This window comes from Zeus faber, assembly GCF_960531495.2.
Source record: "Zeus faber genome assembly, chromosome: 15".
In the NCBI taxonomy this organism is placed as follows: domain Eukaryota; kingdom Metazoa; phylum Chordata; class Actinopteri; order Zeiformes; family Zeidae; genus Zeus; species Zeus faber.
Genome location: NC_137194.1, coordinates 10,576,024 through 10,598,420, shown reverse-complemented (window position 1 = coordinate 10,598,420; position 22,397 = coordinate 10,576,024). Strand labels below are relative to the sequence as shown.

General features: G+C 45.3%; 1 protein-coding gene and 1 pseudogene across 3 annotated transcripts; both read left to right on the top strand.

Annotated features, from left to right (window-relative positions):
- The first annotated feature begins 3,286 nt into the window (after positions 1-3,286).
- Positions 3,287-5,849, top strand: LOC307240743 (matrix metalloproteinase-9-like; annotated as a pseudogene). The gene is made up of 9 exons: positions 3,287-3,421; positions 3,631-3,833; positions 4,065-4,181; positions 4,276-4,381; positions 4,513-4,686; positions 4,808-4,981; positions 5,073-5,245; positions 5,339-5,479; positions 5,836-5,849. The product of its transcript is annotated as a matrix metalloproteinase-9-like (transcript).
- Positions 5,850-6,869: 1,020 nt separating this feature from the next.
- LOC307241642 (zinc finger protein 335-like) lies at positions 6,870-21,896 on the top strand. 2 transcript variants are annotated; one of them, XM_080015829.1, is made up of 28 exons: positions 6,870-6,963; positions 8,608-8,801; positions 8,923-9,193; positions 9,316-9,393; positions 9,803-10,945; positions 11,030-11,209; positions 11,350-11,523; positions 11,632-11,887; positions 11,984-12,161; positions 12,285-12,397; positions 12,498-12,516; positions 12,646-12,762; positions 13,129-13,205; positions 13,332-13,492; positions 13,612-13,826; positions 14,015-14,114; positions 14,199-14,287; positions 14,750-15,000; positions 15,617-15,731; positions 15,842-16,039; positions 16,665-16,807; positions 18,367-18,506; positions 18,742-18,839; positions 18,927-19,010; positions 20,121-20,204; positions 20,292-20,351; positions 20,446-20,551; positions 21,061-21,896. In XM_080015829.1, the coding sequence occupies exons 2-28, from the start codon at positions 8,610-8,612 to the stop codon at positions 21,180-21,182; spliced, it is 4,764 nt and encodes a 1,587-aa protein (XP_079871955.1). In that variant the 5' UTR covers positions 6,870-6,963; positions 8,608-8,609; the 3' UTR covers positions 21,183-21,896. The 2 variants fall into 2 exon arrangements, with proteins under 2 accessions (XP_079871955.1, XP_079871954.1); XM_080015828.1 differs by having other exon boundaries at positions 18,924-19,010.
- The last annotated feature ends 501 nt before the right edge of the window (positions 21,897-22,397 follow it).

Here is a 22,397-nt window from a genome sequence, read left to right as displayed (position 1 = left end):
ACCATACTTCTGTCCCTCTCAACTTTGACTAAAAAAAGTTTTAACAAAGTCGATGTAATAACTTGTGTTTGATGATATCTGTCTTTGTTATTCCATTGAAAAGTTTGGTCTTTGATTGATAGAGTAACATGGGTTTCTTATCCTGATAAATTAAAGGGATTTATGTTATAATAACACAGAGCAATATGCTTACATATATTTTTAAATTTAATGCATGTACAATATTTGTACCTGAATACAATAAATGAATGAATACACTTGAATACACTGATACACTTGAATAAATAAAATAAATCGGAGGGCCCTGGAAACGCCACTTGAGTGGCGCGTGGTGGCGAAACTGCCACAGTGGCACCTGAACAGGGACTCCGGTACGAGGAAGGGACACAGAAGGGCTGTCCGAAGATGTGCCGGAGCCACCAACAGGTCAACGGGCAGCCCCAGCACTAGCCTTTGCCCCGACTGGCAGCAGCAGCACCTAGGGGTCCGGCGGAGGACCGGGGAAGAAGCAGCTGCGACAGCAACGATGGGTGACTCTCTGCGGCTAGCTCCTCCGCCCAGCACCCACCGCCGGGACCATCCAACAGCCAGTCAAATGATTTTAAACATTGTGTGATTTCTTGATTCTATTTTATTTCCTATGAATTTATATGATTTTATTTCCAACATGTCAACCTCTGTTTAATGGGAATTGTATTAATTACCCTACTATGTTATGTTACCATGACCATATAAACTTGTGTGTGTAACAATATATCTAAATCTATGTAATCACATATCCGCACACAGTGTTAATTCCCACAGACAGTAATCACTGTGAACTATCTAAAGAAATAAACTGTACATTAATTCATTCCTTCGACCGTCACAGAGTTTGCCTTATCTTGAACACGTACGAATCTGTGACGCCTGACCATATATTCTCTGACTCCCCAAAATAAACTGTTGATCCCAGAGATCTGCTCTTAAGCACATCTCTGGTCCAACCCTTGAACAACCCGCTCTTGTACAAGATAATAAATTCACTTTGAGACCAAAAACCTTTTCCTCTTCATTGTTAATTAGAAAACAGGGCATTCAGCAAAATATTTTTTCTAACAAACTTGGCACCCAACGTGGGGCTCCAACATCCTTGATTTTCCTCCGGGAAGACCAAAAAGTGCAAAAAATCTCCACCTCTTTTTTCCTCAATAAAAGGGATTTGGAAATAGGGAGGCAAACTCTCACTCGAGGAGAACCAGGTGACAGAGTCCTGCGCGAACCAACCCAGAGGAAAAAGCAAGGTCTCATCTAAAATAATTCTCAGTATAAAATAATGAATTGAAATAGTTAACTAGGCTGTTGTACTGACAAACTAAACTGTCCGCTCGCACAGGTCAGGGACCTGAGGAAAAGTACCTGGGGTACTTAAGAAGGTAAAGGTTATCATAGTCTTGGAGACTTAGCCTTATCTTAAAGAAAATCAGTCTGGGATTGAGGCAGTTTGGAACTGTTTAAAGACACGAGGGACAGCGAAGATATTCAGGATAAATAACCATGGGTAACAACAACAGAAAAATCGCGAGAAGCAATCTCAAAGGAGATCTTAAATTTATGCAGGAGAAAGACAAAAGAAATTCAAAATACTATTATAGGTGGAGTAAGAAATATGGGTTCAGAGGGAAGTTGAATGTGGATGAATGTAACCAGCTAGTGGCTGATATTGCAAAGGAGGCGAGAGAAAAAAAGAAAGACAAAGAAAAATTTGGCTTTAAGGAAGCAAGACAATGGCTGGAAGAGGCTAGGAAGAGAAGGGACACAAATGAAAAAACAGAAACTAACGATTTTATGCATACTGGAGACAATGAGGAATTTTACAGATGGAGACAACAACTCGGACCACAGTCCGACCTCCTCCATAACCAGATCCGTCACTCCTCACTCCCTCAGCGTCCTCCTGCTCACCTCCTCGCCAGGAACCAGCCCCTCCAACTCCATCAATATACCCGGACCTGCAAGACTACCCTGCCAAGATCCCGATGGCCACGTCAACACCAACCCACCCCAAACGTGATCAGGTAAAACATTCTTTAATCCTTTGAGTCTAACGCCAAAATTACCGGACTGGACTATAAGCGGTGCAGAACGGTATCCTATGATAGCAATGCCAAATCCAAACGCCGGAGAGGACAACCAGCCTCAAACAGTGTATGTGTACAGGCCCTGGAATATGAATGATGTAAAGAAAGCTGTTGCCGGTATACTACATCTGCGAGACAACCGAGGGCGCCTTCCTCACAGGGGTCAGAAATTTGCTGGCTAGCTATCGACTCAATGCTGTAGAATGTGAACAGGCCCTTCTCTCTCGGTCGTCCTCAGACGAGCTTCCATCTGAGTCTCCAATCCTTCCGGTTCTCCATACACCCGGCCAGCTCCGAAGAGCTTTCAGCTCCCGCATCCTTCTTCAAGACGTCCACATACATAAGCGCTGAACGTCCTCGCGATCGATGCCCGTGCGTTGGTTCCCATAGGACCAGCCTGCTGGCCGGGAGCTCCCGATGTCTGTGACAGTGGCCAGCCAGCCTCATCCTCCTAGATGCTACCTTCTTGCTGAGCCCTGGCAGTTGCCCGTACAGGTCCTTGTTGGTAATGTGGATGTTCTGGTCCACATTCAGAACAGCTCGAAGCATTCTGGTGTAGCACCCATCCAGGGACTACTGCAGGGTGGGTGTAAGGGTCCAGCTTTCGCAGCCATACAGGAGGACAGACTCCACAGTGGCGTGGAATAGGCTCAGCTTTATGTGTCGAGGGAGATTCGAGCAACACACTCTTGACATACCCTTAGGCAATTATAAAACAGGGCATTCAGCAAAATATTTTTTCTAACACTGTTTGAATGTAATTAAAGCAACATCAGGTTGAAGGGGCCCGTCCCCAACTATTGTACCACCGGTATTGAATTTACACCAAAATGAGAACAAATAAATCAAAATTCATTAGCTCTTAGGCAAGACTAAATGGGGATATTTTGGAAAGTCCCGATTTCAATGTACCCAAGCATCCTGTTGAGATTGAAGTGGGAGGGTTGAGAGTGCGGGTGACTAAGATGTTGCGGAGCTTAAAAACAGAGTCCACCTCTCCAAGGGCACAAGGGAGAACAAGAGCCACCAGTCAAAACAAAGGAGGAGGGCCAACACCGCTGCATCGATTCCCTCAGAGATTGATTTTCGTCTGACGGGGCACTCGCTTAGCCTCACGAGGAAACTTCTTCACTGTGCATTTCTTTTAAAACAACTTTTGTCCCACCATGAGACACTCTGCTTTAGTTTCGCTGGTGTTGGGGATGTGCTCACTGCAGGGATGGAGCCTTCCCCTCAGTTCTGTGTTTGTCACCTTCCCGGGAGATGTCGTCAAAAACATGACTGATAAGGAGCTGGCAGATGTAAGTATCAGATTGCTGGTTTACGTTGCCGTTCACACAACATTGTTTAGACTGTGGAGAAAGTGTAGGAGACGCCTCCAAAGTGAGACAAATGAAGCTGTCTGTCTTGATTCTAATGCAAAAACAACAACTTTGTTTTGAGTGCCTGCTGTGCTGCTGAGTGGGCACAGATGGGGTAATTCAAAGTGTTCTGACGTGTTCTCCAACAGAATTACCTGAATAAGTTTGGCTACATGGACACACGGCATCGCAGCGGCTTTCAGTCCATACAGTCCACCTCCAAAGCTGTGCAGAGTTCACACTAGGCAGATGGGTCTGGAGGAGACGGGGCCCCCTGTGGGGTCGCTGATGTCCGTGGCTACGCGACGTTTGAGGGAGAACTTAAATGGGACCATCACGACATCACCTACAGGTGAGAGGAGATGAGGACCCGTGTCATTAATTCTGTACACTCCAAAGAAATCATTCTGAGCCAATACATACAACCTTTTCTTAATTGTAGTTTTCCATCTCAAATTATGGTGGTGATGCTGTGGCAAGAGGCATGTCCAGAAGGGCCCTATATTGACATGCCTTATATCTTTTTGTATCAGTTATCTGTAAAGATTGTGAATTTATGGCATTAATCCTTTTATCTCCACAGGATCCTGAACTACTCCCCAGACATGGGACCCTCATTGACCGACGATGCCTTCGCCCGAGCGTTCAAGGTGTACAATGGGACCGCTGACATCTTGGTCTCATTTGGAAAAGCCAGTGGGTAGCAGCAGTGTGCCATTTTAATACATCTAGGCATTCTTTTTGAAACCTGGATAATAAAATACATTAACTTTCAATTTAAAATTCTATGCTAGACACCATGGAGACCCATATCCATTTGATGGCATTTACCTGGTGAAGGGATCCAGGGTGATGCCCACTTTGATGATGATGAGTATTGGACCTTGGGCAAAGGACCAGGTAAACACAAACCCAAGTACACCAGAAATGGCAAACCTTTATTATATTACTAGTAATTCATGGATCATGGTCTCCTCCTAGTGTTAGGTTTAATAATGACAATGAAATGACATCCGCCTTCTGCTTTCCAGTTGTGAAGACACTTTATGGGAATGCAGAGGGCGCCTTGTGCCACTTCCCCTTCACGTTCGGGGGCAAGTCCTACAGCAGCTGCACCACTGAGGGTCGTTCTGACAACTTGCCTTGGTGTGCCACCACAGATGACTATGAAAAGGACAAGAAATATGGCTTCTGCCCCAGTGAACGTAAGATTGACAATTTATACTTTGGGGGGAACATAGGTCAGACTCTTGAGCTGCTTTTGTGACCGACTGTCAGCACTCATCTTAACATGTGCCCTTCTGCTCCTGTTTGTTGCCCTGACAGTTTTATACACAACTGGAGGCAACGCGAATGGAGCCAAGTGTGTCTTTCCTTTTGTGTTTCTGGGGGAGACTTATGACAGCTGTACCACAGAGGGCCGCAGTGACGGCTACCGCTGGTGTTCCACCACAGACAACTTTGACAATGACAAGACATTTGGATTCTGTCCCAGTCAAGGTGAGTGGCAAACATCCGTATTGCATGATAGGTGAAGGACAATGGTGGCACAAGGACTTTTCTTCTTATTGCTATTGTTATGCTTGAGCAGACACGGCTGTGATTGGTGGGAATTCGGAGGGCGAGCTCTGCCCCTCCCGTTTGTGTTCCTGGGAAAGAAGTATGAATCCTGTACTAGTGAGGGTCGGGGAGATGGCAGGCTTTGGTGTGGCACTACTGACAACTATGATGAGGACAAGAAATGGGGATTATGTCCTGATCAGGGTGAGTAACATCAATAAATAAAGAAAGAAAGAAAGAAAGAAAGAAAGAAAGAAAGAAAGAAAGAAATACTGTATTTGTGGTTAAATTTTTAACTCAAGAATATTTTGCTGTCCCTCTCCCGTCCCGGTCTTGATCACTCCAACATCAGAGAAGCTCTTATGTGCCCCATGTACAGCTACATGGACAAGTTTACCCTTCATGAAGACGACATCGAAGGCATTCAATATCTATATGGTACGACAATGATTGATTAGTTGAACAACATGTGTACCGAAAGGGCACCAGCCTCCCGATGCTCTGCAAAGCTTTGTGACATACAAGTAGAATGTGATGCGGTATTCGTGGACAGAACTGTTTGAATTAAGTGCTTGTTTAGGTTGGCAATTGTTGGATGGCATTAATGTAGGCCTACTGTGTGATGCACAGCACCACTTCTTATATGTCAGGAGCCAGACCAATTAATCTGTGAAGATTGGTTATAGACGTCTACAGGTTGAGGCCCATAAATAACCATAGCCCAGATGTTTTAAAAGCAGTATCTGCATCAAATCTGATTAAATGCTGAGAAATGTTTTGTTCATGTCTGACAGGTTCAGACAGTTAAAGTATTGACATTTAAAGCAATATCTATCCCCCCCCCTCCAAAGTGTTTTGTATAATTCTGTGTGTGAGAAAGTGAAAATGGCTTAAATGCCACTTGTTTTGCACTGGATGGCATTGCACGTCTCCTTCACTGAAGTAATATATATGTAAAAAAAAAAAGAATAACTTCTGTATTTAACTCCCAAGATTAATTCCAATAAACAATATATTACAAAATACTTTCCTTTCTCAAGTATTTACTCACACACACACACACACACGACATAAGACTAGTGGATATTGTACAATAGGGCTGAGCAACTGACAAAATCACATGTTTGTTTTTTTTTGATACCTCGATATTGATTGATGACAATATTTTAGGGATGACCACTTTCATAGATACTTACAGCAGGACGCAATAACTAGCAATGAGGACATTATGACCAAACGCATTGCTCGTGACGTAGAGGCATTACGTAGATGAGCCCACAACGTTCAGCATATTGGACGACTTTACTGCGACGCAGCTTTACTGACAACATTTAACTGCACGGCGACGTTACCACAATCTCCCAGGCGATATTCAGTGTCACATCATGATATCTATATTGAATCGATACATCGTCCGGCCTTGTAGCACAATCCACAAGTGATTATTGTCGAGATCAAAGCAAGGTACACGACGGACAGAACAGTACACATGACGGACGACATCGAGGGAAAACGCGTGTTGCTGCGCTCAACAGTCGGTGTCATTACTCCCTCTTCGCTCATTTTATTGCGCTTCTTCCTCCCGGTGACGCCGTATTACTCCGCACAAGGTTGCGTAATTCGCCTTCCACCAAAAACAATAGTCCGGCAAATAGCGTCAACGTTATATTCGCCAAATATATGTGCCGTAATTAATTGTTGTAAAAATAATGGTAACAAAACAACAATAAAAATATAGAGTGGCAATCGAGGCGGATAAACCAGTTTACAGCAAAAACATAAATAAGATCCGGCTGGTCGAACGAGAAGCAAGGAGAAGCTCATGGCGCCGGACTAGAATGGCGGAAAAAATATCGTTCGCAAATCTCCCTTCTGTTTAGCCGGTCTACAGCGGGAGACGCGGACCAACTCCGAAATACACGGTAAGAAAACAATAGCGCCGAATCGCGGGCTGTGTGTGGGGGGGGGGAATAAATTAAATGATTTCTATTCAGGGGCGGCGTTCGGGCGGTCTGTTGCGGCTCAGGCCCTCGAGGTCCCCAGTAGAGCTCTCAGAATGCCTGAGTGGAAAACAGGACCGTGGAAATGGCGACGCGGCGCAGGCAGGAGGAAGGGCAGCTCGGCCGGCTGGTGTCAGCCGAGTCGCCGGTGTCGTTGGGAGGGTGTGCTGTGCCGGTGCTGTGCCGGTGCGGAGCTCGGTGCGCGCGTAGTAACGTTCAGGTGTCGGGCTTTTGACGTCAGCGCTTTTTTTTGAGTTCACTTCCCCCGCACGGTGCGCGGAGCCGTTTCGAGCGGGTGGTCGTGGCCGTGCGTTGTGTTCGTCGCAGCGTCCACAGACACCGGGCGACGTCGGCTTGACCCGACCGCAGCGCTTTTGCCTTTTTCCCGGACCGCCGCTTTTGCGTGATTACTTAACACCTTCCGACACGGTCGGATGGGGTCGACGAGGAAATAAAGTCATGATCAAAACACGATTTCGTCATTACTGTTTGTTTACAACTAATGCAGCTGAAAACATTACGTTGTGGAAAAACAGCACATATATGCCAGCGACACTAATATAGGAACGGGTTGTGCCAGATGCTATCCCATAATTAATTTCCCAAATCACGTTTTTCCCCCAGTAACTTAATTTGATTGCATCCCTTGTTGTTTAAAACCAGAGTATTCAATTTTATTAAAAGTCATGAAATAGTCTTTTAAGTTGAATTTCCAGGTGTCAATTTCAACATCAGCGAATACATTTTTATTTGCTTGTATGTTTATTTATCTTTTCAATATTTGTCAAGTTCTGCATCAGTCCACACACCCCATGGTATTCGCTTTTACATTTCGAATTGATACACAATTGATGATTTTGTTTCTTTCCATTTTAATCGTACATTTTTCGTGTAGGACCAATTTTTTCTCTATATTTATTACTTAATTGTGATCTCAGTATTTGTTCTGATGTCTCTTTATACTTGTCTTCTACAGTTGGGGAAAACAGTTTATAACCTTTTGTTATAAATAAGTAATTCATAACCTTCCATATTCAGAGCTGTCACTTACATCTGCCCGGCAACCAAATATATAGTTTATACTTACAGTATACTTAATCAAATTACTCAATTCACAGATTACTCAGATACCCATCAGCAGTACAGTTGATATTTAGGAGTGGTATCACTGGACACCATGCTGATTAAAAAGAAAGTGTCAATACTATTCTAAAAGTGATCTGCTATGTTTAGCCTTCAGCCCTGAGTTTTCCTGAGAAAATAATTGATATTATCCACCAACAAAAAAATTTAAATTCCAACTGGCCCATTTGTCTATTTTTTGTTGAGATATACATTAAACAGCATCACATTATATGTGGCACTAACTTTTGTTTACTGTATAAAAAAAAATCCCTGTCCCATGTTAGTATTGAGAGCTTAGTCCCTTTAACTGAACAAGTTGACTAGTCATTTATTTATTATGTATTTTTGTTGGAAATTAACCCTGTAATGATATACAGCACTCTTTGAGTGACTTTCATGCTTTTTGGCGTGTGTGTGTGTGTGTGCATGTTCTGTGAGCAGCAATGGATTCGGAGGAGAACGAGGTGGAGAGCAGCAGCGATGCGGGCCCTTCAGGGCTGGAGGAGCCCTCGGAGAGTGGCATGGGCATGGAGTCTTCAGAGGCCATGTCCGCCGACAGCAGCGACGCGGCTGCCTCGCACGCTCAAACCCCAGAGTCCGACTGCCACGTGGGCCAAAGCTCGGAGGGACTGGTGGTAAGTCTTTTTTTATCCTATTTATGTCGGGGGAGGAGGTAACGAGAAACTTCATAGCAACAACTGTTACAAAGGCCTGTTTCACTCTCTAAGTGTCTCTTTTCTCTTTTTCTTCACCAAGGTGTTCATCCCGGAGACCAGCTCCAGCACCGATGTAAGGGTTTCGTCGGTCCACCTCCCAGACTCTTCCTCCGTAGCCCAGTCCACCAGCGTCTCCACGGTGACCCAGTCCGTGCTGGTGTCCGAGTCGGCCCAGGTGCTGCAGGTTCACTCCAGCGCCGCGTCCGAAGGGGCCATGATGGTGTCCGACTCCACCGCCTCCACCTCGTCGGACCTGGGGTCCGCCATAGACAAGATCATAGAATCCACCATCGGCCCTGACATCATGAATGGTAGGAGACAAAGTGGTCAGGAGAGCTCAGAAGTTTATGGGATTACTTAATTTTCATGTGAGTTTGTGGAGCAAGGTACTTTGAGAGGAATCCAGGTTCTCACTCGTTTGATTGTTGTTTAGGATGCATAGCTGTTACCAGTGCAGAAGACGGGGTCGCAGAAACAACTCAGTACCTAATATTACAAGGGCCAGATGATGGTAAGCTTCCTCTGTGTACTACTCATTAGGTTTTCCTTCAGTTCTTAAATTCTCTCAGGGATGCAATGGGCTTTGGATATTTTTATATATATTTAGGTGTTGACTAATTCATCACTCTGCAGCATTCTTTTTACATGAATGGAAGTGTCTTCAGGCTTATTCAATTCCAAGTAAAATATGTTATGCATGCATGCATTAAATCGCATAACATAAGTAGTACATAATAGCACATTATGTATTAACAAAGAAAGATCTAAATCTATTGGCATAGGAATTTGTACAATGCATATTCAAGAATCAACTTTTAGTGATCAAAATGCCAACTGCTGTATAGTCTTCAAACAAGTGAAATTTTTCATGTTTTCCAAACAGAACATTAAATGTTCTAATGAAGTTGTTTTACCGACAGGTGCACCTATGGTGGCCCAGATGTCCTCATCGGCCCTGTCCAGCCGAATCGCCATTGAGGCTTTGGGAGAAGGTCCGACCTCCACCTGTTTGGAACAGGGGGACCTGCAGAGCAACCTGGAACCCGACCAGCCGGGACATTCGGGCTACCCAGAGGAGAGCAGCAGTCAGCCAGATCAGCCCCAGCACTCCCATCCCTCCCCGTACATGGACTGTAGCGCAGATGGTCCAGACCAGACCGGGGAGTCCTCTTCATCCTACATGGAGTGCTCTGGAGAAGAGCCCGACCAGACGCGCTCCCAGTCAGGTTTCCCCGACTACAGCGGGGACAACTGTGGCCAGGACCTGCCTGGGTACGTGGAGTGCAGTGGGGCGGACTCGAACCCTTCTAGCCACGGTCACTATGTGGTGGAGTGCAGCGCCGGGTACCTGGAGTGTGCGGAGGCTGACGGAGAGCGGCCGCATCACTCACGGAGCTACATCGACAGCAGCGCCGACCACCTCTCTCAGACGAGTCGTCAGTATGGGGCCGAGTACAGCAGGGACTGTGTTGGAGCTGCAGACTCAGAGCAGCCAGGCTGTTCTCAGTACAAAGCTAGAGATGGCGACGACGATGATGATGATGATGATGATGATGATGATGATGAAGATGACGATGATGATGACGATGATCAGAACCAGAACCCAGACCAGACTCAGCAGTCGCAGCAACAGCCCCAACACTCGTGCTATACGGAAAACAGCAACGGCCCCGATGAAGGCTCCTCATCAGACCACCCCATCGCGGACACCGCAGGGTCAGCCGGGCTCCCCGAGGCCTTGGAGTGCAGTGAGAGCCAGCCCGGCACCTACATCAGCAGCAGCGGCACCTACACCGCCAACCCAGACCCCGAGGCGGCCCCGCAGTGCTCCCCCAGCCAGGAGGAGCCTCAGGGCTCCCAGGGGCCTCCGAACGAGGCCGGGCTGTTGGGAGACTCAGTCATGACGGAGGGCGGTGTATCTCGCCCCCCAAACCTGGCAGAGCTGGAGGAGATGATGGAGGTCGTGATCGTGCAGCAGTTCAAGTGCAAGATGTGTCCATACAAGAGCGCATCCAAACACACGCTGATAAACCACATGAGAGACCGGCACTTCAAACCTGCAGGTACGATCACAACAGAAGGATGTGTGCTGTGTTCAGTGTTAAGTGCTCTGTGTATTGTATGTTTTACCACTCTGTGTGCTGTAGGGGACCCTCTGAAGAAGCGGGGCCGTGGGCGGCCACCCAAAAGCGAGAACGTGGCGCGTCGTCAGGCAGAGCAGAAGGTGGCGGAGGAGAGGAGGTTGGCGAAGAAGCCTCAGGAGCCCCAACCAGCAGAAGAAGAGGAGGACGATATTGTAGATGCTGGTGCTATCGATGATCAAGCAGGTCAGTTGAGATGAAAATGTGTTGTGTCTTGTTCAGGAACCAGTAACAACAGACAGGTATAGGTACCATATCAAAGATTTTGACTCATTAGCCATCCCTTGTAATGAACATCTACTCATCCTTCTCGCTTATTTACTCAGAGGACAGTGATTATAACCCAGCCGATGAAGACAACAGGGCCAGACCAGCAGCTGTTGTAGCAAAGCATCCTCCTCCCATCTCCTCCTCGTCTTCCTCCTCTCAGGGACGTCCCCGTCGAAAGGTGGGACGCCCCAGGAAGTACAACCTCCTAGAGGAAGGCTACAGTAGTAAAGGTGGGCGTTGCAGGAGCCGTGCAGTATTTAGACTAACGCTGAAACAAAGCTTTATAATGCAAGTATTTTAACACTGTTGACTCATTCCTCCATGTGTATTTCCTGCAGAAGCAGAGAATGCTGCTAAGAAGCCCAGACTTGATGTGGATGCTGTGGGGCCTGAGGAGGCCAGCTCCTCCGGGTTAGGCAACGTTCCTGCTCACCTGACCAATGGATCACAGGACACGACTGAACCATCGGTTAGCCAATCAGACTCCGAGAACAAAGACCCATCGTCCAACACGGGGGCAGAAGAGGAGAGGAAACGAGGTCGACCCTCCAAGAGATTCCTTCGCAAGAAGTACAGGAAATACATCAATCGCAAGTATGGGTCAAGTTGTTTTTACCCGATTCCTCTATTGTAATTCAAATAAACCACATACATTTGAATACTTCATAACGTCTTTCCTATATCTTCCAGTCGATATTATAAGTCCCTCAAACCGCTACTGAGACCTCACAACTGCTGGATCTGCGGCTCGCGCTTCCTCTCCCAGGAAGACCTGCGCTTCCACGTGGACTCCCACGAGGGCAACGACCCCGAGCTCTTCAAGTGTTTGCAGTGCAACTACCGCTGCAAACGCTGGTCCTCACTCAAGGTGAGTTCTGTCAATTAAATTCGCTCTAGGTCGGCGGCAGTTCTCACAGAAAGGCATTTCAGGATTTATTTTTTTATTATTATTATTATTTTTTGTCTTTTACAATTTTGCTGTTTATCACAGGAGCATATGTTCAACCACGAGGGCACCAAGCCGTTCAAGTGTGAGGAGTGTGGCTACAGCAGTGTCTATAGAAAAGACGTCATTCGCCACTCTGCTGTCCACAACAAAGATAAGTAAGTTCCACAAAGGACATATGCACTCATAATAGAGCCCTTATGGAAATATGTGTGGGTCATATTTTGAAGCAAACCTATTTATTTTCTCTTCCCTCAGAAAAAGAAAGACAGAGATGGTAAGATTGCTATCCTTATGATTTCCTTATGAGGCACGCATTTCCAATAAAAGACAGATTTTCACTTTGACACTGAAATCTTAAATAGCTGGGTAAGAAACTATTTGTGTTTCATTCCCTCTCCTCCAGCTTCCCAAAGTCTCCCAGTTCCCGTGCCTAGTCTGTCACAGGGTTTACCCAATGCAGAAGAGACTGACACAGCACATGAAGACCCACAGCGCTGAGAAACCACACATGTGCGATAAGGTGAAGAATGAACTTCTTCACCTGATGAATGGGCGTCGTGTACAAAGGCGTATCGCACCATGTTGATAGACTAATACATTCATGTCAATTTAAATGAGTTATTTTGTCCCCTTGGCTACAATGAAGCTTGTTCTGGCACAGAGCAGAAGGACTTTCTTAAATTTTGCTCAGCTGGAAATTCCGACAGCGAATCTACAGTCATTTACAAGGACAACGGTTTCGGCACAAATTAGTAATATGATGTTTGAGCTAAATTAATAGGATTGTATTAACTTAAGCTTATTTTGATTTGAAATTATATTTGAATATTATATAAATATAACTCTAAATTTGGAAATATTCCTTTTCTCCTTCCTTCCTTTTCAGTGTGGCAAGTCCTTCAAGAAGCGCTACACGTTCAAAATGCATCTGCTGACCCACATCCAAAGCCTTGGAGACAGCAAGTCAGTATTTTTTTTCCACTATTTCCTTTCCATGTGTTAGTTATTGCTTTTGTCTGCCCGTTATTCCATACTGGAGTGTGTGTGTGTGATTCAATGTCTCTTAAAGGATATCATCCCATGTGTCAGGTTTAAGTGCGAGTTCTGCGACTACATGTGCGACAACAAGAAGCTGCTTCTCAACCATCAGCTCTCCCACACCAACGACAAGCCCTTCAAGTGCGACTACTGCAAATACTCCACATCCAAGGAGGAGTTCCTGGTGTCTCATCTGGCCATCAAGCACACCGGTCAGTCCCTGGCGTTCATTTCGTATACATTTGTTATTCCCTCGCATTCTTACTGTTGCGGTATTTTGAATATGAATGGAAAGCAGTATTGCATCCATCCGTATCTGGGTCCCTGACAGGAGAGAAGCCATTCTCCTGTGAGATGTGCCACTTCATGACCAAACACAGGAAGAACCTGCGGTTGCACGTGCAGTGCCGGCATCCCGAGGCCTTCGAGGCATGGTGCGTGGCGCACCCCGAGGAGCCGGTCCGCAGGCGCCGCAAGCCCTTCTTCACCCTGCAGCAGATAGAGCTCCAGCAGGGGGGGGACACGACGGACCTGCAGAACACCATCGTGAGTTGTGTTCAAGGAGGGGAGAAAAAAAAAAAAAGGGGCAACTTTCATGATATTTGTTTAAACGTCTTGACCTCGATAAAAAGGAAGTTCAGTTCATCGTCTAGGTGAGAGCGTTGTTCCAGGCTTTTCTGTTTGAATTGCCTGTTCTATTGTCTTTTTAAGTGTTTGTTTTGCCTCTTCATTAGGTGGCAGTAGATCCTGTCACACTGCAAGCAATGCACGGTATAGGGAACGCCTCGGTCTCCCATGATGCACTGGGCAACACCACCATCATATATGAACAAGGTATTTGAGGTCGCTGTAAAAAGAATTAAAAGTTGATCCGGGTCTCTGCAACAGTCTTGATCGAGCCACTCTCCTTCCTCTCAGCTGAATCCAGCGACCTGTCGGCCCAGAACGCCCTCGACTTGCTGTTGAACATGAGCAACGCCAGGGAGTTGGTGGGAAACTCCCTCCAGGTAGAAAGAATTTTTTAAAAACCTCTTGCAACAGATGGGTCTACTGAATTGTTCACGATCGTTTACAGTTGTGAGCTAAATATGCAATGTGTCAATAACAAGACGATTCGTTAATTAAATGGAGGAGATTCCATTGAATAAAACACAGAAGTTGAATCTTAGTCTTGTGGAGAATTTTAGCTTGGGAAAGCCCTAGCTGAGGTTAGATTTGAGAGTTACAATAGCAAGAGGACCAAGATATAAAATGATGATACAAGAATAGAGATAAATATAAAACTGATTGAAATGGCAAGATGCACAGTTGACTGTAGACAAATGTACAGGAAAATTAAATAAAGATGCTGCAGCTTCTGCAAATACTTAATGTGCTAACGTGCAGTTAAAAGTGTAAAGTATTTTGTTGGATGGGCACTGGAAGTATATTGAATATGAATTAAATATCTGTGAAAATCTTCCTCCCAGTTAGCAGTGCTGAAGCCGGAGAGCAAGGCCCCGGACGGGGAGGCGTGGAGCGGAGCAACACCAGGTCAGCCCCAGAAGGTGGTGACGTTCCACGTCTCGGAGAGCGGCGAGACGGTGGTGCAGGAGGCGTACGAGGCCACCGGCTCGGAGACGGGAGAGCTCACCCAGATCGCCATCGAAGCCTATGACGGAGCAGGGGAGTTCAGCGTGGTGGAGCAGTCGGCTGAGGAGGTCCACAGCCCTGAACGCAGGTATCCAAACCTCACTTTTTGACCGGCTACGATGGTCGGTGTGGGTGTCTCTGCCCACAGGGTTTAGGGAGGGAGAGGCAGTCCTTTTGTCCATGCTTCGCCAACATGGCGAGCGATTTTATTATAAAGTCCAACAGAACGGATCGCTGGCCACAATAATAAATAATAATGATGATGGTTTCGGGCGCAGGAGCAATGGCGTTCCGCTCTGGGTCCTGGTCGGCTGACAAGCCTGCGTGCCGATGCCCCTGTCACAAACATTAAGAAATGTCCCTGCCTCCAGGCCGACCAATCGGCGCCGATTCAAGGCAGCTTGGCGGCCGCGGGGAAAGGAACCGTGCTGTCGTCCGCAGCCGGTGCTTGACCACGCCCCTTTGTCCACCACAGTCGGTTTTTACTGTCGGAAAGGGAAGAAATTTCCATTTTTGGATTCATTCCTGGAGTGTCTCGGTCTCCCCAACAGCCATTCCCACTGAGTTCCCAGAGAGATGATCCACTTTATTACGTTTTAGCAAGAAGTCGATATTTGCGTCGGGTGAGGGAAGATTAAGGCTTTCAGGACAGATAATTTATGGACATTCTGGCGTTTTGACAATTTGAAGTATTGTGTTTGCAGCAATGGTGGGAGCAGTCCCGCCGATGCGGTTGAGGTGTGTGAATCCGACAGCCTGAAAGGAGACAAGTACTACCTCACTTCTGCACTGGCGGACGGGGTTTTACAGCAAGTAGAGGTATGTCTCCCTTGGAAACAGGAGAGCTCACCAGATGTTGTAAAACTAAATCCGTTGAATTTCTAGACTGTTACTATTTCTCCTAAACATCATTCTTTGTTTGCCGCCAGCTGAGCAGCGAAGCCCCAACCTCTCCCTCTGCGTTGAGCTCTCCCAGTCCTAACGCCAAAAGGTTCTCCTGTCGCATTTGCATGGAGACATTCCACGGCCGCTCGGACATGGAGAACCATAAGAAGGCGCATCTGGACGCCAGTACCTTCAAGTGTCCCGACTGTGACTTCACATCCCCTTCCTGGCCCGACGTCAAAGTAAGTCACCCTGCAACTCTCATTTAAATACGGGCGGTGTCACTTCGTTAACCAATCAGACGCAAACACAAGGGGTCAGGTGGTGAGAGAACCTTCTGGTTCATCACCACCAGAGGGAGGCATGGATCCAGATCATCAAGTCACCAGGGTTCCCTTTTCTTTTACTTTGGACCATAGGCAGTGGTGGAAGAAGTACTTAAGTAAAAGTATATAAGTACGTAAATATGTAAGTCTGTCAAAGTGAATATTTCTACTTGATAAATGTACTTAAGTTCAGTATAAATATGTAGTGTTACTTTCCACCAATGACAATAGCACACACATGAGTAGCAACAGCGTGAGAAACAAGTTCCACAGGTAGAAAACGGCACTAATGTAATATATTAAGAATATATAAAATACTGAAAATTGACTTTTTTGCACAACATCCTTGAAAATAATAGTTAAAAAAAAAAAGGAGTTGAAAGTCCTTGAATTTCATTTAGTAATGTCAGAATGAACCCTGTGTATGGGCGCACCGCGTTTTTATTTCTCTGCAGATAAACTAGGAAGTTGTAATCCAGCTAGAACCAAACGAAGTTGAATTGAAGCTGTGACTGCCAGGATATTTTCTTCACACACTCAGGCTCACATGGAGCTCCACTCCTACCTGCGGCCTCACAAGTGTCCCAGCTGCAGCTTTGCCTCCAAGAACAAGAAAGACCTGCGCCGACACATGATGACCCACACCAACGAAAAGCCCTTCTCATGCAAACTGTGTGGACAAAGGTAGAGTGGAATATTGTTCTTATTTCTGCGTGCCTTTGGCAGTTAAACCATGTAATATCCATATGTACCATCTGTGCATATACAGGCCAAAGTAGTCAACCATAACACACCATTGAGAAAACGTAATGTCTTCTGATGTGACACTGGTCTGAGGTGACTTGTTATAAAAGAAACTGCTGCAAACAATCAATCAATACAAAACAATAGCGTACATTTATTCGTTTGTTAAACGTCATCCCTCGGATTGGACCAGATGCTACGACCTTGTGCTTATGGTTCTGTATCCCCTCCCCTCCCCTCCCCTCTCCTCTCACTCAACATCCACTGATACACAGCGCACTGAGCGCAGCGCTACTTTATTATCCACCGAGGCGTAACGCTGCGTTGCTGCGTATCCGGTTCTACCCCGGTGAAATTTAAACGCCTGATACAGCGGTACCCTATCCTCAAACCAGATAACTACGCAAAAACGTTACATTACGTTGGTGACGCTCAAAAAAGAGAGGCAATAAAAGGAAATGTTGGCTGTTTGGAAGTACTTCAAGGTAAATGAAGAACATTAGATAAAAATATTTATTTACCGCCTGACAATATTCATATGCACTACTCTGCTCATGATGAAAAGTTCAACTCTTTTTTGAGACTCAGTAAAACGAGTCGTTTGATTTGATTCAGTTGGTTTAATGCACGGTGAGGGAAGGAGGACTTCCAGTGAACAAGAGTGAGAAGAGTCGGCCATTTATTTTATTTTTAATTTTTTTGTAATGATTGCAATTTATTTTGGAATACTGGCAAGTACCATATACAGTAAATATAATAGAAAGGTATATTTGCACGAAAAGTGAAAGAGACTTTGATTTGAAGTTTGAACTGGTCATTTCCATGTTAGTTATATGTTGTTTCAGTGAGAGTTACAGTTTGAATTCTACTGAAACTTGGGTGACAGTCCCAAATTCTGTTTTATTGGAACTCAGTGTCAGGACACGTGTCTATTATTGTTACCTAGTGAATAATGAACAATAATAAACCGTGTCAATATCAGCAATCTCACAATTGCGGTAACTAAAAATTGCAGCTGTAGTTTGTATGTGACTTACAGCAGATCCAAAATTGGCAGGTCAGAAAAAGGAGTCGGTCAAGAAAATTGCAATTGGTGCATCTCTATTTTTCAATCCAGGCCTTATTCCCATCATTTAGACCGGTTCATAGCACAACCTCGCTCAGCGCTTAACTGATGAAAGTTTAAGCGATTTAAAAACTTTCAATCTCATTGGGGAAAAAAAAACTAACTTTTTCATTTATCCAGCACCTGAACCCAAATGGGGTTTAATGTGCACACAAGAAACCAAATTTTTGAGAGAATTTAGAGATTTGGCAAACTAGTAATGTAGTTATTTTAAAAAGGTAAAAAAAAAACCATTGAAACATGCTAAGCCTCAGCCCTTCATACCAGTGGACCGGCACAGTGTACAAAACAAAAACGCAGCAAAATAACCTGCACAATACAATGACGCACATAACGGTATGTAACATTAGATTTTCTTTTCCTATGCCCTCAGGTTTAACCGCAACGGCCATCTGAAGTTCCACATGGATCGCCTCCACAGCCAGCATAATGCCGCTCGCAAGGGCCGAGGTGCGGCTGCCCAGCAGACTATAATAGTCAACAACGACGAAGAGGCCATGGCGACATTACAGAGTAGGGAGGATGGTCGCCCTATTCCACGATGCATCACACCACACCACATTACATAACAATATATTAAAAAAAAACAACACACAAAGGAAAGCTATGACATGTTTTCCAAAACCCAGAAAACGGGGGCAAAAAACAGTTTTAGTTTATTTATTTTAAATGTATATATTTTTTCCCCTAGAGAATGCTATAATATATCCACAGTGAGTGTAAGAGTGTTTCTCTGTGCTCAAACCAGCACTGCAGGCCGGACAGACGGTGATCAGTCCGGAGCGGCTGCAGGCTCTGGGGCAGGAGCACATAATCGTCGCCCAAGAACAAGCTCTGTCAGACCAGGTACCGGCTTGTCACGAGTCAAATGATTTAATATTTAATAATTCATCCATTCGAACCATTTCATAACAAACTCTGCTGCGTCAGGAGGAGGGCACGTACATCCAGCAGATCACCACTGTGGACGGACAGACCGTGCAGCACCTGATGGCGGGGGACAACCAGATGACCGAGGTATGCCTTAGTAGAACTTGAGTATTTAATCAGGGTTCACGCGGGGTCCGCCAAGTGCTTGAATTTAATCTTTGAGAAAGGAAGTGCTGGCATCACTGGACAATTTCCCTCTGTAGGGACGTTCTTAAAAATACTTTTAAAACAGATCATCAGCATGTTGTTCAGCTGCTGTCACCGCTGGAAATGCAGCCATGAATTGTATTTTAGAATCGCCTTTTTTTCTGATGTTGCGTGAACAAACACCCCGAATGTCCTGTAGGTCTGATTGCCCCGGAGTGCCAAATGAACATATGTTCCATATATTCCGTTTGAAGTGGTTCTCAGTTTCAGTGTGATCGCATTCATTAACGTGTGGATTCTCTCTTCCATTCCATTTACAAATGGCCAGGCAGTTGATACGCTAGTACATCTCAAATGCTGAGAACACTGGGTTTTTTTGGGTTATTTTTTTTGACCCCAGGTACACCGCGTTCCAAATTATAATTATTGTCCTAAACATTAAATTTTTTGTCTTTCAATTAAACTCATGGATGGTATTGTGTCTCAGGGCTCTTCGGATCATTGAAATCAATCTCAGACATTCTCAATCTAAGAAGGACGTTGCACATTATTAAGCAGGCCACAATATGGGAAATAAAAAGGATCTCTCTGCTGCTGAAAAGCATCAAATAGTGCAATACCATGGACAAGGTATGAAAACATTAGATATTTCATGAAAACTTAAGCGTGATCATGGTACTGTGAAGAGATTTGTGGCTGATTCAGGGCACAGGCGGGTTGGTGCAGATAAAGGCATAATGAGGAAGGTTTCTGCCAGACAAATTCATGGGATTAAGAGAGCAGCTGCTAAAATGTAAATAGCGCGCTGAGGGAGCAGAGTTTGGTGACGAATAGAAGTTTTGGTGAAGAGGAAAACTGCCCTTCCAGCCCAATTTCAAGCCCCTATTGGCATCGGCATCTAACGTCTCCTTAAAGAGCTACTGATGTCATATTGACTTTTAGGTACACTTAGCAGTATTTTGCATCCGGAAGCGCCATTGCTGGAGCAAAAACAAAATACTTGACTCTGGAAAAAGGAAACATTTTATTTTTCTATGTTGGATCTTCCAGGTCCAGTACATCATCTCAGAAGACGGGGTACCGCACTTAATCCCTCAGGAGTATGTGGTGCTGGCGGATGGCAACCAGATCCAGGTAAGTGCGGAGAAACGACCCTAACCAATAACCAAACAACCTCTGTTCCCGGTGTGATCCTTGTCTAACTCCCCCTCCGTCGCCCAGATGCCAGACGGACAGATCATCCAGTACGAGCACGACGGGGCCTTCCTGCAGGAGCAGCAGGTGAGTGAAGTTCCTCCGAAACGCGTCGGAGGAGCAGTATGAACCGCGCTGAGGGCGGGCGGCTTCACTGCTCTGCTTTCCTCCCGGTCCCCAGATCGCTGTGAGCCACGACGGTCAGATCCAGTATTTACCCATCGGCTCAGAGCAGCAGGTCGTCAGCCCTGAGGAGCTGGAGGCCGCCGCCCACTCTGCTGTTACAGGTGACCCTGAATCGCAACGCTTTGTTTTTTTTTCTCCACTCTACCCTGTTGACGTCATATTTTATGCAAGATCCCAGATACAGCTTTTGGATAAAAGACTGTAAATAAGTGCACAAATATGAGCGTATATGAGACTGACCGGGGGGGGAAAAAAGCACCTTCAGCAGCTTCTGGATTACTTTCAACAGTTGCCAGAAAAACAAGTTGTTCGGCTAAAGTGAAAATATTTTTGACATCTAGTGTTTCTGGGCAGCTTTTTTAGATGAGAGAGCGGTAAACCCTCCTGAGCCCATTTTTAAGCGTTTCGATGTACTCCATAATCCATCCCCGTTCGGGCCCCTACCGGTCTATACCCGAGTAGTCGGTCAATTCACATTTGTTTGCCGAACCCCGCAGGAAGACCACGGTGCCCGACTAGTTTCTCAGCCGCGAGATTTTCTTTCTGTTTTAACCCGTCAAACCCGTTCATCCTGTGACTGACGCTGTCCAAACCCTTCTCGGTGTTGCAGCGGTGGCAGATGCCGCCATGGCACAGACGCAGACGGTCTACACAGAGGCTACGCCCGAGCAGCTGGAGCAGCTGCAGCAGCAAGGAATCCACTACGACGTCATCACCTTCACAGACGAGTAGCTGCGCATCCGTGCACCGCGTCCGCGGCAGAACGATCCAGACACGGCTGCACGAGCCAAGACCGAACCCCACGAGTCCTGGGATTCAAACGAAACTAAAAGAGCATTGCACTGTTTAAAGAGATCGATAGCTTTTTGTAAATTTATAACTTTGCATCAATTGCTTTTAATTTAAGGGTAGGGGCTCTGCATTTTGGATTACATTTAAGCAAGATAAGCCTATACTGTAATTATTTAAACTGAATTGTGTTTACGTGCCTCGATGCTTTGATTTGCAAGACAATGTACAAAGAAGAAGAAGAGATGCTTGTGTTATGTTATGTTACAGGAGATCTACTGAGCGTTTCAGGTGAAATGGGGCGAGGGGAGTGTTTTATTTTTGGACTGCGAAACGTCCGAATGATGCAGCACAGTGCAAACTGAATATTGAGTCATTTGTACATAACTTTTGCAGTTGTCTCACGATGGAACAGTTTGTTTGGTGAATCAATTATTTGATTAAGCTCAAAGCTGTCACCAAATAAATCAATATTACTTTGTTAACCGTTATTTTTTGTGTGCCTTCTGAAATGATAGAACACGTGTTGATATTATAGATGTGCTACTTTGAAGATAAATTTGTTTATTGAAGAGCACTATGAATTTGTTTTTCTAATTACATGGCATGTGATTCTTTTACGTGATGTTATCTGTCAATAAGAATATTTTACAGTGAGCATACTCTTGTGATGTGATGCATACATTTGTGACAGTGTCATATTTTTCCTCAATTTATCCAGCAGTGCTACTTGGAAACTTTCTAAAAAAAACATTAGTAAATAAGCCACAGTAACAAAATCTGATATAAGATAAACAGGTATACAAAGAAAAGTGCTCCAGCACTTTAAGCGCTGTAATTGAATCATATTCAAAACCCTGTTCTTAATAGTCAGCAGACCAAAAAAAAAAGTTATGTGGTGAGGCCAAGAAAAGAAGAACAATCTTTAATCATCACACAGCACACCACACTACAACACATGCACGTACACACACGCACTTTGAATGGTGGCCGGTGAAATGAGGCCTCTGCGTTTAACCCAGTGCAATGCACTGTGCCACCGTGCCACAAGGAGAAAGGAGAGAGGAGAAAATGTTGGAACTAAGCAAAAAAAAATTACGTCAAAATTAAATCAATCACTCGCTGGAAGAAGTTGTGGTGAACAATGTTTTTTGTCGA